This window comes from Pleurodeles waltl, chromosome 4_1 (genome assembly GCF_031143425.1).
Source record: "Pleurodeles waltl isolate 20211129_DDA chromosome 4_1, aPleWal1.hap1.20221129, whole genome shotgun sequence".
Taxonomy (NCBI): Eukaryota; Metazoa; Chordata; class Amphibia; order Caudata; family Salamandridae; genus Pleurodeles; species Pleurodeles waltl.
The window spans coordinates 347307636-347323885 of record NC_090442.1 but is presented as its reverse complement, the minus strand read 5'-3'; the positions used below and the strand labels follow the sequence as shown (position 1 = coordinate 347323885).

General features: G+C 49.5%; 1 protein-coding gene across 1 annotated transcript in view; it reads right to left on the bottom strand.

The window, feature by feature from the left end:
* Positions 1 to 7462: 7462 nt before the first annotated feature.
* LOC138287155 (zinc finger BED domain-containing protein 5-like) overlaps positions 7463 to 16250 on the bottom strand; it is a 31595-nt gene continuing 22807 nt past the window's right edge. Inside the window, exon 2 of the mRNA XM_069227515.1 lies at positions 7463 to 7612. Within this exon, the coding sequence (XP_069083616.1) occupies positions 7463 to 7612 (150 nt within the window). The remainder of the gene's footprint in view (positions 7613 to 16250) is intronic.

The following is a 16250-nucleotide window of genomic DNA, read 5'->3' as shown; positions in this document are numbered from 1 at the left end:
ATAGTAAGATCACACAACAACAACATCATCTCCTACGCTGGCGACACTCAGCTCGTCCTCTCTCTCTCAGCAGACCCCACCCAAAAAAAACAACTTCCACAACTGCATAAAGAACGTATCCGCCTGGATGAGGGACAAATGCTTGAAGCTCAACATGGACAAGACAGAAGTTCTGAACTTCAGCAGCCACTTGTCCCTTTGGAACAACTCCTGGTGGCCATCAGAACTTGGAACCAAGCCTAAGGACCATGCACGCATCCTCAGCATCATCCCCAAAAGTGAGCTCTCCATGAGACGCCAAGTCAACAGTGTCTCCTCAGCTTGTTTCCACACTCTCCTCATGCTCTACCAAATAGCTCCCCGTCTGCCCCAGAAAGACAGGCTCCCATCACCAGCCGTCAAGACTACGGCAATGCACTCTATGCAGGCACCACCACCAACAATACAGAACAAAGCCGTAAGGTTGATCCTCAACTTGCCCAAGAGAACTCACATCACCCAGCACTTGAAGAACCTTCACTGGCATCCAATCCAGAAAAGATGCCCTTTCAAACCCATAACTCACACCTACAAAGCCCTACATGATCAGAGTCCTGCCTACCTAAACCACTACCTACACTTCCATTGACCTGCCAAGAACCTTCACTCCGCACACCATGCCCTTGCTTGAATCCCCAGCATTTGACAATGCCACTTGAGAGGACACGCCTTCTCCTACCTTATAGCCAAAGCCTGGAATGCTATCCCTCACCATCTGCACACTTCACCCTCACTGATCGACACAAGAAGGGACTCAAGACCTAGCTTTTTGACTAACACTGGCACCAATAGCCTGGATACCCACTCGGGTGACCAGCCACACTCTACAAATACTTCTTGATTGATGGAGCCTTTTTGTGGTGTTTTCATAGAGTTACTGTGTGATATGTTGCACAAATACTTTATACATTGTCTATTAAGTTAAGCCTAACTGTTTTGTGCCAAGCTACCAAAGGATAAAAACAGATAACATGTTAGTGTGCATCTGACTTACCCTGACTAGGTTTGTGGTTTCTGCATAAAAAGGGGGGCATACCTCTGACATCTAGACACCCAATTTCTAACTGCTGATCATCAGTGAGGATATGACTTATGTTTGTTCAGTGCCATACAGTGATTTAGACCCTCATTACAAGGCTTCTTTAGAGCTGGTCAACTTAATTTTGAAGGAGCATATGCTTGCTATTTGCTTTCTAGAGCTGTGCCATTACCTGGTTGATGACAAGCTGACTGACCCTAGGAAGCTTGCAGAGGAGGTGGACATCTGGGTCAGCACCAGAATGTCCAAGAAGGTATCTGATGAGACTCCCAAAAGGAGGGTTAGGGTTCCCACCAGAAGGAGGGGGGAAGAGTTCTCTGAAGGCCCCCAAATCAACTCACAGGGAGAATGGTCTAATTCCCAATCTGGTCACCAGATGAAAAGCTTCCCTGAGAAGAGTCAACCATGGAATCCCAAGTGCTATTAGTGTTTTGACCATGAGAACTTAATGGAGGATCCCATATTTCTAATAAAAGCGCAACCTCCCATTAGAAGAAATGTTCTAGGGGTGGTGAGCATAGTACTGGGAAAGGAGTAGGTCCCAGTAAGTGGGGGGAAGTTTAGTGATGTTACCCTAGTGTCCCTTGGTGACAGTGAGATGGTTCCTTAAATCCATGTGGCATCAAATACTGCAAAATATAGGCAATGGGTAACCATCAACGGGCAAGGTGTTGAGGCTCTGAGAAACACAGGTGCCAATATGACTATGGCAAGGATTCAGCTGGTGTCCCCAGAGCAGGTGATACCCAATGCATTACACAAGGCTGTGGTGGTTGACAACAGGGAGGGTCACTACCCAGTGGGCCTAGTTCCATTTGAGTGTGGGGGGTCTCAGGGTTTCCAAAAATTGCTGTGAACCCTGCAAAGGCTGAGGACTTTTAGTTAGGTTATGCCCTAGAATGAAGTGTAGCTTAAGGCATGCCTGGACATGTTAGGGTTGCCTGAGTAGATGGGCTGGAATCTGGAAAAATAGCCCAGCCGCTGGTAAGAAAGGGAAGGGCAGAGGGAGTGGGAATCCAGCCCCCGAATGTGTCTCAGTTGAGTTGGATGAGGCACATGCCATCGCTGCCCCGGAGCCACTGAGGAGGGCATTGCTCCCATATGTGACCTGCCAGCCCAGAGCTTGGTGGATGGCAAGTGGAAGGAGGACCCACCAAGGATGAGTTCTGTAGGGCACAGAGAGAATGTCCATCCCTGGAGGGCATAAGGTAACAGGCTGAAGCCCAAGGAACAGATGATGCCATCACATTTACTGGGAGGACAACCTCCTCTACAGTGAGCTTAACGCTCCTGTGCATTGGACAAGGGCCATGGTGGTCCCCCAATTTTACAGGGCCTTCCGACTGGACCTTACTTACGACATACTCCTGGCATGATATCTGGGCCAGACAAGGTGTTTGCCAGCTTTGTTTTCCACTTTTACTGGTTCTGAATGAAGGTTTACTCAGATGCTTTCTGTAGGACCTACTTCACCTGCCAGGCCTGTAGGAAGGCAGGGCAGAAGATGAGGTTCCCTTGGATCTCTAATTTGCTGTTGGCACCCTCTTTGAAAGGGTGGGCATTGGCATTGTTGGGCCTATTGATCTCCAGATAGTCTCTGGCTGCAGGTTTATCCTGCATAGAAAGTAAGGCCTTGATTATACTTTTTGGTGAAAAACTGCAATAACGCAGTTTTGCACCACAAGGTTTAGCACCGGCTTGCACCATTTCTGTGCACCAGCCGGGTACCCTATTTATGGAATGGTGCAAGCCGGTGCAGAGGGTAGGCTAACGTAAAAAAAAAATGAAGTTAGTCGAGTGGTGCTGGCGGTATGGAAGAAGGGGGTTTTGCACCACAAAATTACGTTAGGCAGGTTAGAGTAAAACAAAATGACTCTAACTTAGAAAAGACAGGAATAATGCTCACCACCCCAGTGGCCAGCACAGGGGACCAGGGTCCCCTGGGCATGCCATTGCACCCAGGGCCATTTAAGGGGGGACCATTTCAGGGAACCCAATGCACTTTACAAAATAAAATAAAATACTTACCTGTACTTACCTATACTTACCTGGAATGGGGTCCTTCATCCTCCTCTGTCCCTCTGGTGTGGGTGGGAGTGTCCCTGGGGCCTGGGGAGGACACCTGTGGGCTTATTCCATGGTGTTCAACTATGGAAATAGGCCCACAGTTCCCCTAATGCCTGCCCTGACCCAGGTGTCAAAAAATGCTGCAAAGCAAGCTTTGCAACATGTTTTAACCCCTCCTCCCCTCATGTGTGATTTTTGCACTTGAGGATCATCTCATAATTAGATTCCTGGTTTTTGTTTCCCTTTTTGGGCCAAGTTAATTGCTCTGTTGTCCAGCTGGAGAATCAAATGCCTCCCTACACAATAGAGCCATTTGCCAGTGATTAGGCCAGGTCTTGAGAAAACAAAGGGTGGGAACAAGGTTTGGAAATGATGATTAACTTTTACACTGCTCTAAGCCTTGTAAGGCTCATCCCAAGGAGAACAAATGAAACAAGAATTTTCAATGCAACGGGTCTCGCATTTGCCCCAGTTAGAGCTATTAGCGTTGTAAACTCCTACCCGGACTTTTCTTGCCACACAAATTAAAAGAAAAAAAATGCAGCGCGATCACACTATGTAAAATGCATCGCAATTGTTCTGAAATTGAAAATGGAACAAAATAGTGCGATCGTGCTATGTAAATGCCAGCGCGATCGTGCTGTGTGGAAAGTACACAGATAAAGTAGTCCAGAAACCATGCTGAAAACATTGAGCCTCGTTACTGGTGCTGTGTAGGTGGGCTTAACACTGGAAAAAGTGTGACATATACATGCCTTTCACAAATGAAAGCAAGCAGATGTTAAAAGGCAAGCCCACCAACCAATGAAAGTGACTGACGTGACATGGGCATGGTTGGAAGCCCAAAGAGAGACTACAACAGGGGACGGAGCGCTTTGCGCTCGCCCCTAAAAATGTACCAGTCACAAAACGGGCTCCCATTTAAAGTCTTAGAGAGATGTGAGCAGGTAGCTTTAGTGGTTAGGGCATTTTTTCATGCACTCTGAGTCTTTCAATGGACCATCTCAAGTTGCCATCTTGGAATGTTCTAAAATGTTATGTAGAAGGGTTGGGGAAGGGGTAAAGTGGTATTGTGCCATTCCAGGATTGGGTAGAAATTATCACTTTCTGGAACTTACCACCTCAATCCGGCTAATGGAGAGCTAGAGAGAAAAAGAGAGAGAGAGAATGCGAGAGAGAGAGAGAGAGAAATAGAGTGTGTGTGTGTTAGAGAGAGAGAGAGAGAGGATGAGAGAAAGAGAGACGGAGAGAGAGAATTTTGATTTTGCACAACCCTGAAGAAGACTGGACACCCATCTGGATTGCTGAAGCACTCTGGATTTAGACTGGATGGTACTGAGTGCATGCCAGGGCCGTAGGAAGCGAAAGACAGCTGCCATTTCAGGGCTCTTGTGCACCGGCCTGTCTCATATGCAGTGCAAACAGGACAGGCTGGTGCACAAGAGGCCTCAAAAGGCAGCTTTAATTTCCTAAGGAGCCTCTCCTGAATGTGCCCGATCTCGAAAGCACTGAGCAGTGTCGGGCCTGGCTAACCAGGCCCAACCCTGCTTAGCGCTTCTGAGAACGGGTGCATTCAGAAGAGGGTGCCACTATGTGGCTCACGGAACTCCACCTCAGCGGAATTTCATGGAGTTTTGTATCAACTCCGTGGAATTCCATGGAGTGGAACTCCGGGAACTCTGCCCAAGCCTACCAAGCACACCAACTGCGGTGTCCCCCAATGCTCATCCCTCTACCCAACCCTTTTCAAATTCTACATGACACCGCTCTCAGACATAGTAAGATCACACAACAACAACATCATCTCCTACGCTGGCGACACTCAGCTCGTCCTCTCTCTCTCAGCAGACCCCACCCAAAAAAAACAACTTCCACAACTGCATAAAGAACGTATCCGCCTGGATGAGGGACAAATGCTTGAAGCTCAACATGGACAAGACAGAAGTTCTGAACTTCAGCAGCCACTTGTCCCTTTGGAACAACTCCTGGTGGCCATCAGAACTTGGAACCAAGCCTAAGGACCATGCACGCATCCTCAGCATCATCCCCAAAAGTGAGCTCTCCATGAGACGCCAAGTCAACAGTGTCTCCTCAGCTTGTTTCCACACTCTCCTCATGCTCTACCAAATAGCTCCCCGTCTGCCCCAGAAAGACAGGCTCCCATCACCAGCCGTCAAGACTACGGCAATGCACTCTATGCAGGCACCACCACCAACAATACAGAACAAAGCCGTAAGGTTGATCCTCAACTTGCCCAAGAGAACTCACATCACCCAGCACTTGAAGAACCTTCACTGGCATCCAATCCAGAAAAGATGCCCTTTCAAACCCATAACTCACACCTACAAAGCCCTACATGATCAGAGTCCTGCCTACCTAAACCACTACCTACACTTCCATTGACCTGCCAAGAACCTTCACTCCGCACACCATGCCCTTGCTTGAATCCCCAGCATTTGACAATGCCACTTGAGAGGACACGCCTTCTCCTACCTTATAGCCAAAGCCTGGAATGCTATCCCTCACCATCTGCACACTTCACCCTCACTGATCGACACAAGAAGGGACTCAAGACCTAGCTTTTTGACTAACACTGGCACCAATAGCCTGGATACCCACTCGGGTGACCAGCCACACTCTACAAATACTTCTTGATTGATGGAGCCTTTTTGTGGTGTTTTCATAGAGTTACTGTGTGATATGTTGCACAAATACTTTATACATTGTCTATTAAGTTAAGCCTAACTGTTTTGTGCCAAGCTACCAAAGGATAAAAACAGATAACATGTTAGTGTGCATCTGACTTACCCTGACTAGGTTTGTGGTTTCTGCATAAAAAGGGGGGCATACCTCTGACATCTAGACACCAAATTTCTAACTGCTGATCATCAGTGAGGATATGACTTATGTTTGTTCAGTGCCATACAGTGATTTAGGCCCTCATTACAAGGCTTCTTTAGAGCTGGTCAACTTAATTTTGAAGGAGCATATGCTTGCTATTTGCTTTCTAGAGCTGTGCCATTACCTGGTTGATGACAAGCTGACTGACCCTAGGAAGCTTGCAGAGGAGGTGGACATCTGGGTCAGCACCAGAATGTCCAAGAAGGTATCTGATGAGACTCCCAAAAGGAGGGTTAGGGTTCCCACCAGAAGGAGGGGGGAAGAGTTCTCTGAAGGCCCCCAAATCAACTCACAGGGAGAATGGTCTAATTCCCAATCTGGTCACCAGATGAAAAGCTTCCCTGAGAAGAGTCAACCATGGAATCCCAAGTGCTATTAGTGTTTTGACCATGAGAACTTAATGGAGGATCCCATATTTCTAATAAAAGCGCAACCTCCCATTAGAAGAAATGTTCTAGGGGTGGTGAGCATAGTACTGGGAAAGGAGTAGGTCCCAGTAAGTGGGGGGAAGTTTAGTGATGTTACCCTAGTGTCCCTTGGTGACAGTGAGATGGTTCCTTAAATCCATGTGGCATCAAATACTGCAAAATATAGGCAATGGGTAACCATCAACGGGCAAGGTGTTGAGGCTCTGAGAAACACAGGTGCCAATATGACTATGGCAAGGATTCAGCTGGTGTCCCCAGAGCAGGTGATACCCAATGCATTACACAAGGCTGTGGTGGTTGACAACAGGGAGGGTCACTACCCAGTGGGCCTAGTTCCATTTGAGTGTGGGGGGTCTCAGGGTTTCCAAAAATTGCTGTGAACCCTGCAAAGGCTGAGGACTTTTAGTTAGGTTATGCCCTAGAATGAAGTGTAGCTTAAGGCATGCCTGGACATGTTAGGGTTGCCTGAGTAGATGGGCTGGAATCTGGAAAAATAGCCCAGCCGCTGGTAAGAAAGGGAAGGGCAGAGGGAGTGGGAATCCAGCCCCCGAATGTGTCTCAGTTGAGTTGGATGAGGCACATGCCATCGCTGCCCCGGAGCCACTGAGGAGGGCATTGCTCCCATATGTGACCTGCCAGCCCAGAGCTTGGTGGATGGCAAGTGGAAGGAGGACCCACCAAGGATGAGTTCTGTAGGGCACAGAGAGAATGTCCATCCCTGGAGGGCATAAGGTAACAGGCTGAAGCCCAAGGAACAGATGATGCCATCACATTTACTGGGAGGACAACCTCCTCTACAGTGAGCTTAACGCTCCTGTGCATTGGACAAGGGCCATGGTGGTCCCCCAATTTTACAGGGCCTTCCGACTGGACCTTACTTACGACATACTCCTGGCATGATATCTGGGCCAGACAAGGTGTTTGCCAGCTTTGTTTTCCACTTTTACTGGTTCTGAATGAAGGTTTACTCAGATGCTTTCTGTAGGACCTACTTCACCTGCCAGGCCTGTAGGAAGGCAGGGCAGAAGATGAGGTTCCCTTGGATCTCTAATTTGCTGTTGGCACCCTCTTTGAAAGGGTGGGCATTGGCATTGTTGGGCCTATTGATCTCCAGATAGTCTCTGGCTGCAGGTTTATCCTGCATAGAAAGTAAGGCCTTGATTATACTTTTTGGTGAAAAACTGCAATAACGCAGTTTTGCACCACAAGGTTTAGCACCGGCTTGCACCATTTCTGTGCACCAGCCGGGTACCCTATTTATGGAATGGTGCAAGCCGGTGCAGAGGGTAGGCTAACGTAAAAAAAAAATGAAGTTAGTCGAGTGGTGCTGGCGGTATGGAAGAAGGGGGTTTTGCACCACAAAATTACGTTAGGCAGGTTAGAGTAAAACAAAATGACTCTAACTTAGAAAAGACAGGAATAATGCTCACCACCCCAGTGGCCAGCACAGGGGACCAGGGTCCCCTGGGCATGCCATTGCACCTAGGACCATTTAAGGGGGGACCATTTCAGGGAACCCAATGCACTTTACAAAATAAAATAAAATACTTACCTGTACTTACCTATACTTACCTGGAATGGGGTCCTTCATCCTCCTCTGTCCCTCTGGTGTGGGTGGGAGTGTCCCTGGGGCCTGGGGAGGACACCTGTGGGCTTATTCCATGGTGTTCAACTATGGAAATAGGCCCACAGTTCCCCTAATGCCTGCCCTGACCCAGGTGTCAAAAAATGCTGCAAAGCAAGCTTTGCAACATGTTTTAACCCCTCCTCCCCTCATGTGTGATTTTTGCACTTGAGGATAAATAAGGCGCTAGGGCTTTAGAGTAATTTTTTGCCCGGGAACGCCTACTCTGCATCTGATTGATGCAAGGTAGTTTTACGCAAGCAAAAACTGACTTTAACTCCAATATTTTGGTTCTAGACATGTCCAGCATCAAAATATAAATATGGAGTTTGTGCCAGATTTGGGTAAAAGAAAATGATGCAAATCTGGCACAAACAGAGTATAAATATGCCCCGAAAGCACTAATCTGGTCATCTGGTCGAATGGACCGGGACAAAGTCAAAGTTTGAGGTGACCACAATAGAGCCCTGCTCGGCTACAGCAAGCAGGAGGCCTCAGTCAAAAGTTTACCTTCAGACTTAGGGCCTCATTATGACTTTGGCGGCATTTTTGCAAGACTGCCAAAGCTGCGGGCTCAAGAAGCCCACCAGTGCTGGTGGTCTTCCGAATACCATATTACGAGTACTGCAGGATTTCTGCCACATGTTGGTCTGAAATCCTACAGTAGTTGTACTGGTGGTTGGAGGCACATGGGTGATTCCACCACTGGCCTCACCCCACCAAAAGGACTCCAACCGCCGTATTATGACCTATAGTATGGCCTGGCAGTGTCCTGATGGCGGGGTGCTGCTGGCGGTGGAGGCGCCTGTTCCTGTTCCCTGCCGGACAACCTCCTCGCCAGACAAGGTAAGTCGGGCATCCGGCAGGGGAGGAGGGCTTGGGGGTGTTATTTGTGTGAGTGTGAGTGGGTGTTGTCTGCGTGTGAATGTATGTGTGTATGCTTGTGTGTATGTGGGTGTGTATGGGTGTTTGCATGCATGTTTGTAAGCGTGTCTGAATTAATGTATGAATGTTGAAGTGAAAACGTGTATGAATGCTGAAGTGAGTACGTGTATGGATGCATCTGAGTGAGTGCGTATTTGGATGCTTGTGAGTATATGCATGTATATCAGTGTTGGTGAATGAATGTATGTGAGATGCGTGTATGAGTGCATGCAGAGTGCATGTGGGTGTCTGTGTGTGGGTGTATGCGGGGAGGTTGGATGATCAGTGGAGGAGGCGGGCTCTGTGCTGGCGGGGGGTGGGGGAGGGGAGCACTCTGCTGGTAGGGGGGTGAGGGTTCTGATATGGAGAGGGGGTTGGGGGTATTGGGCTTGCAGGGAGGGTGAGGAGTCATCTGCTGGTGATAGGAAAGAAATTTCCTGTCACTGGTAGTCTTTCTGCCAAGGTTTTCGTGGCGGTGGTACGCTGACTCCAAATACTGCCTGCAGTCTTCATTGGACTGCCGGGTCGGAGATGCTAATCTCCAGCCTGGCAGGTCCAAGCACCCTGGCAATTCAAGCAGGGATGTGGTGGGTTGGCCTCTGCCAACTCATAACGTGTAGGTCTTCACTGCTGGCCCATCGGCTGTGAGACTACAACCATGGCCCTGGCGGACAGAAGACCATCAGGGTCATAATGAGGGCCTTAGCCTTTTTCCTGAAGATTTTCTTCAGCAGGATGAAGTCACCAACCCGATCTCACCTCCCTGGAGCCCTCTTGGGATACGTGTCACAGGACATCTAGGTGAAGAATTCTACCTTCGGACTTAGATGATTTTTTAGGACAGAAATCTTCATCCAGGCCAAAGCTGAATTTTTAACTGACATCCATGGAGCTCTCCTTGGATACGTGCACTGGAAGTCCCATTCAACTTTTTATATTCGGACTATGCCACTTTTTTGAGTTTTTTCCTTCTGATGGGGGTTGACCCTCCACAGCAAGCCGGTTTTGATGTAAGTACGTCGGATCAACTTTCCAGGAGCAACGAGTGAAATCTTGGAAGTATGGGGCTCCAGAGATTTTCAGTGGGACAAACCTGTAAGTCAGGCTGGGTCGCGGTTGGGGTAGGCCGGCACGTCGGCACGGTCCATTTATGGAGCTTTTTTCCAAAAGTTCTCCAAACTTCTGGATCTTCTTCCAGAAGGTCTTTGAAGGTTCTTTAGAGGTCCACAGATCACCCCAAGGTTCCAGAAGCTCTGAGTTGCTCCTTGAGGGTAGGTCTCCAACTCCCCAAATGCACCTGGTTCAAATCCAAAAATGACCACTAGCCACTGGTAAGCTGGTCATTTCCTTCAAGTTTTGATGCAGGGGACTCTGAATAGCTATTTTTCACCTGTAGCAAGCAGGGAGTCCCTTCTTGAACCAGTTGAAGACAGGCAAAGTCCTTTTAGTGGTGAAGCCCAAAGTGTGCAGCTGGTGCAGTACTTCAGAATGCAGTGCCCACGGTGCATGTCAGGGGGATCCAGCAGGGCAGTCCTTCTTCTACTGCCATTGTTCCTTGTAGGACTCTAAGGTATGGGTGGAGCTCTGTCATATTTATCCTTGCTCCTGGGGTGGAAAGCAGGGAGGGGCAACCATCCAATCACAGGCAGGCCACTACCCCCTTGGATAACCACTTCCTGAGAAGTGTGGCAAAAATCAATCCCAGGGAGCAAGATTTCTTACAAATCCAAAGGGACAGAAACTGAATTTTGGAGGTTAGGTCTGGCTGAGCCCAACCACTGGTGTGGCTAAAAATCCTTAACTCGCCACTCTCCTGCCCTCTCCTAATCTAATCAAGAGGCCACCTGGTTGTCTGGGGGAGGTCCTGAGCTGTTCCAAATGTCCTTCCCTCCTTTAAAGACCAGTTTGGCTGCTCTCCCCCATTCTGTTTCACCATTTGCTGAGGCAGATCTCCTACCCCAGGCACTTCCTTTGTGTTCAGCGCAGGACACTTCACAGCTCATTAAGGCCGCCTGGTCAGTCTGCCAAAGGCTGGCCATTCAGACAAGGAAATTACAGAGCTGAAACTGGTAACTTTTAGGAAGAGTTCTAAAACACATTCCCTGAGCTAGTTATGTTAAATCCAACAGTGGCAAGTTGTAGCAGTTAATATAACAATCAGTTTGAGACCAAACTTGCCATATCTAGCTCCTTTGGAGACTTTGGTGGTCATTACAACCCTGGCGGTCGGTGTTAAAGCGGCGGTAAAACCGGCAACAGGCCGGCGGTAAAAAAAATTGAATCACGACCGTGGTGGAAACCGCCAACATAGACAGCCACTTTAACACTCCGACCGCCACGGCGGTACAAACAAACACTGCGACGGGAACCGCCAACAGCTAGGCGGAAGACAAGGTTCCACCCAGTGTATTACAACCGTCCAATCCACTACCTTTTAGGGGCGGATTCACCGTGAACAAAAACACTGCGTAAACAGGACTTGGAAGGGAAAATGCTCACCTCTACACACCCCACGAGGAACCAGGACACCATGGAACCGGAACTCCAGATACTGCCAGCCTTTATCTTCCTGCTTCTCTACCAGGAACAACAATGACGGCAGCGAAGACCACGGTGAGTGCTGCACCTACGACACAAGGAAGGGGGAAGGAAAAAAGAGCGGCACACACACGCAACACGCAACACTCCCACCCCCACCCTCACCCACTACAACACACACACAAGTACATATAGTTACATTACATTAACAACCCTCAACTCCCCCTGGAAGAATGCAAGGACAAAAGGAAATGAGTCAAACGTTTGAAATCTATTCAAAAACAGTAATCAAAAATATATACATTCATATACATATATTTACACTAGAAACAAATATATACACCAAGAATACAAGTCCAAGGTATTCTACCATCATAGTTCGTGGACCACTGGGCCCAAGATGCATGGGCGAGGCCCACACTCAATACCTGATCAAGACGGAGAGAACACTGCTGGGGCATCAGATAGAAATACAACAGTCACCTCAGGGGGAAGGGAAGGGGGGCACCTCAGCCGGATGAGTGCACGACGCCAGATCTACAAGGGGGCTCCATGCCCATTGATGTACCCTGGGAAGTGCAAAGCCACAGTCTCTCAAGTCTCTCCAGTGGGTGGTTTGCCCACTGCTTTATCCTTGGGAGTGCAAAGCCACAGTCTCTCAAGTCTCTCCAGTAGGTGGTCTGCCCACTGCTGCATCCTGTGGAGTGCAAAGCCACAGACTCTCAAGTCTCTCCAGTGGGTGGTTTGCCCACTGCTGCATCCTGGGGAGTGCAAAGCCACAGTCTCTCAAGTCTCTCCAGTGAATGTCCTCCCATCTTTTCCGGCAGTGGGTGCTCCGTCTGTGGTAGACCCCCAGGGTCCGGACTTCCTTGGCGATGGCACGCTAAATATCCTTCTTCTGGTGGGTGCTGACCTACAGGAATAGTACAGGGGAAAAGGAGAAGATATAACCGTCCGCACCGTCACAGTCATTGGCCCGCATCCCTACCCTTGCCATGACGCACATGCACTCACCGTCGTTTCATGCACGCCTCATTCTCCCCCCCCTATCTTTCATCCACACCACTCCAAACAGGCATTGCCCATACAGCATGCTCACAGTGTACTTACCTGTTTGTCTGGAGGACCGTAGAGTAGCATGTACTGGGGGAGGACCCCATCCACTAGTTTCTCCAACTCCTCCGTGCTGAAGGTAGGGGCCCTTTCCCCAGACACACAAGCCATTGTCTCTTCCAGACTGAGGTCACAGCAGCACTTGCAGTGTAGGTCCTCTCCTGTCGAAGATCAGGTATCAAGTGGTTGAAAAGACAGAAAATGGCAGTCACGTCTGCGGCGGTGCATACCGTCACCGCCGGCGTACATCGTCATTGGCTGCTGGGACCCATAGGGTCCAATGTTAACCAATGCAGGATTGCGCCACGGTCTTCAACCGCCTTCCGCGACGGTGTACAACACCAGCGCAGTTACCTCATATCCCCTTGTCCCACATTTCAGGTCAGGCAGCCGCCATTTCAGGGGGCCACATGGCATTATTTTTGACTGCGTCACACATATCTAGGCCTTGCTTAAACACTAATACAGCCATATGTCGATTTTGAAACATTTAGCGATTAAGTTGTGTTTACGTACCTCAGTGTTGGTTGACTCTCTGCTCGCTGTTCTCCATAGAGCATGTCCGCTGGGGCAGGTGAGGAGATGGTGGCATCCTCCGGTGTACAGAATGGCGGTGGACCTGTCGACAATTGAGGAGCGACATGTAATTATCACCTACAGACTTGACCGTACCACGATCCTGGAACTGTGTGCCCAGTTGGAGCCAGACCTGATGTTAGCTATCCGCCATCCCACAGGAATCCCCCCTTTAGTGCAGGTGCTGTCAGTACTCCATTTCCTGGCAAGTGGGTCTTTTCAGACGACAGTGGCCATACCATCAGGGATGTCCCAGCCTATGTTCTCCAACGTGTTGTCCAGAGTGTTGTCTGCCCTGCTGAAACACAAGCACAGCTACATCGTTTTCCCTCAGGTGGAGGATTTGCCTACAGTGAAAGGTGACTTCTATGCCCTGGGACATAGCCCCAACATCATAGGTGCCATTGATGGGACACATGTGGCCTTGGTACCCCCTGTAGGAGCGAACAGGTGTACCGAAACTGGAAGAGTTACCATTCTATGAATGTGCAGATGGTGTGTTTGGCAGACCAGTACATCTCCCATGTGAATGCCAAATTTCCTGGCTCAGTGCATGACGCTCACATTCTGTGGAATAGCAGCATCCCTTATGTGATGGGGCAACTCCAGAGGCACAGTGTGTGGCTATTAGGTGAGGACATGGACCCAATACAGTGTGACTAGGTGTCTGGGTTCGGGGATGTCACTAAGAGTTAGTGTGTGTCTAACAGTTGTCCCTTGACATTTGCAGGTGACTCTGGTTACCCCCAACCTGTCATGGCTACTGACCCTAGTGAGGAATCCCAGGACAAGGGCAGAAGAACGCTACAATGAGGCCCATGGGTGGACTAGGAGGATTATAGAGAGGACCTTCGGCCTCCTGAAGGCCAGGTTCAGGTGCTTCTATATGAAGGTGGTTCCCTATTCTACTCACCAAAGAAGGTGTGCCAGATCATCGTGGCCTGCTGTATGCTTCACAACTTGGCTTTGCGACAACAGGTGCCTTTTCTGCAGGAGGATGGTCCAGATGGAAGTGTTGTGGCAGCTGTGGAGCCTGTGGACAGTGAAGACGAGGAAGCAGAAGAAGAGGACATAGACAACAGGAACACGGTGATCCAGCAATACTTCCAGTGAGACACAGGTAAGAAGACAACACTGCCTGCTACATCTGATTTAAGTCTTCTACCTCTCATCTGTCTGTCATTTTCACCCAGTGTATGGATCCTGAGTTGTCACTTTCCCTTTCGATTTCCCCACTGTGTGACCTCTGCTTTGTTTCTGCATGGACTAGAGCTGTGTGACATAGGTATGTTGACATTACATTTGATATAGCATTTTGCCACAGTTATTGCTAATACACATTTTCGAAAGCACAAACTGACTCCAGATTGTTTTGTGATTTAAGGGTGTTTATTTAAGTGCAAAATAGTGGAGGGGTTTGTAAAATGGTCAGGGATGATGGTGGAGGAATGTCCATGGCAGAGTCTAGTCTATTAGTCTCACAGGTGCATTGTCCAAAGGGGCATAGGAAGTGGAGCTGATGCAGTTTAAGTATGGACAGAGTGACAAAGTGGGACAGAAGGATGACAATCAGGGTGATCTAATTTCTTGGCAGGGGTCTTGGCATTGTTCTCTGTCTTTGTCCTGGATCTCAGGGACCGCTTGTGGGGTGGTTCTCCATCTGCAGGGGGTGGGGTGCTGGTGTCGTGGTCCTGTGGTGGTGCCTTCTGTCCACTAGCGCCGGCGGAGGTGGTGGGCAGTTCATCATCCAGGCTAGTGTCAGGGGCCCCTTGTTGTCCCACAGTGTCCCTCCTGGTGTTGACGAGTTCCTTCAGCACCCCTACAATGATGCCCAGGGTGGAATTGATGGATTTGAGTTCCTCCCTGAACCCCAAATACTGTTCCGCCTGCTGCCGCTGGGTCTCCTAAAACTTGGCCAGTACTGTTGCAATCGTCTCCTGGGAATGGTTGTAGGCTCCCATGATGTTGGAGAGGGCCTCATGGAGAGTGGGTTCCCTGGGCCTGTCCTCCCCCTGTCGCACAGCAGCCCCCCCAGTTCCCCTGTTTCCCTGTGCCTCTGTCCCCTGAACCGTGTGACCACTACCACTGCCCCCAGGTCCCTGGTGTTGTTGGGGTGGTGGGATAGCCTGAGTTCCCTGTAGTGGTGGACACACTGTTGCTTGACGTGTCCTGGGGACAGAGGTATGGGCCCGCTGTGTGGGTGCTGTGCTGGTGTTTCCAGAGGGGAGAGGCTCTGTTGTGACTTGTGCCAGTTTGAGGGGAACCGACTGTCCCGAGGTCCAAGATGGGCTGGGCTGGTCATCTAGATCCAGTTGGACAGAGCTGCTGTCATCACTGTGGGCCTCTTCTGTGAGTGGAGTGGACATGTCTGGACCCTCCTGTCCGGTGACATTGGGTAGGGGTCCTGCAGGGGTGTAAAAGCATGATTATTACATCTGTGTGTGCCATGGTGTGCAATGGGTGGGTGACCCTGTACCCCAGTGCTTGCATTCTTGTGTGGGACCTTGTGTAATAATGGTCTAGGGGGTGTATGGGTATGTGCAGTGGACATGCTTTGGTGATGGGTGTCCATGCTTTGGTGTTACATGCAGGGCTTGGGTTTGGGATGTGTGGTTTGTGATATTGCGACATGTGTCAGGAGTTGGAGTGATGGGGGTGAGGGCGAGGGTGGGGGGGTATGTGATAGCACGCAGGTGGGTGGGGGATGAAGTAGTTAAAGGTTTGACTTACCAGCGTCCATTCCTCCAGCTACTCCTGGTGTGCTGCACCTGTGATCCGAATAGCTGTGGCTCTACCCGGATGATTTCCTCCACCATAACCCTGAGCTACTCCTCAGAAAACCTGGGGTGTCTTTGCGATGCCATGGGGTGGTGTGGGTAATTTGTGGGGTGGTGTGTGTTGTGATGTGTGGGGTGATATTTAGAGATGTGTTGGGTGAGGTGCGTGGATGTTGTGTGAGTGATGGTGTTGAGTGCTTGTGGATGATATTGTTCTTTCTGGT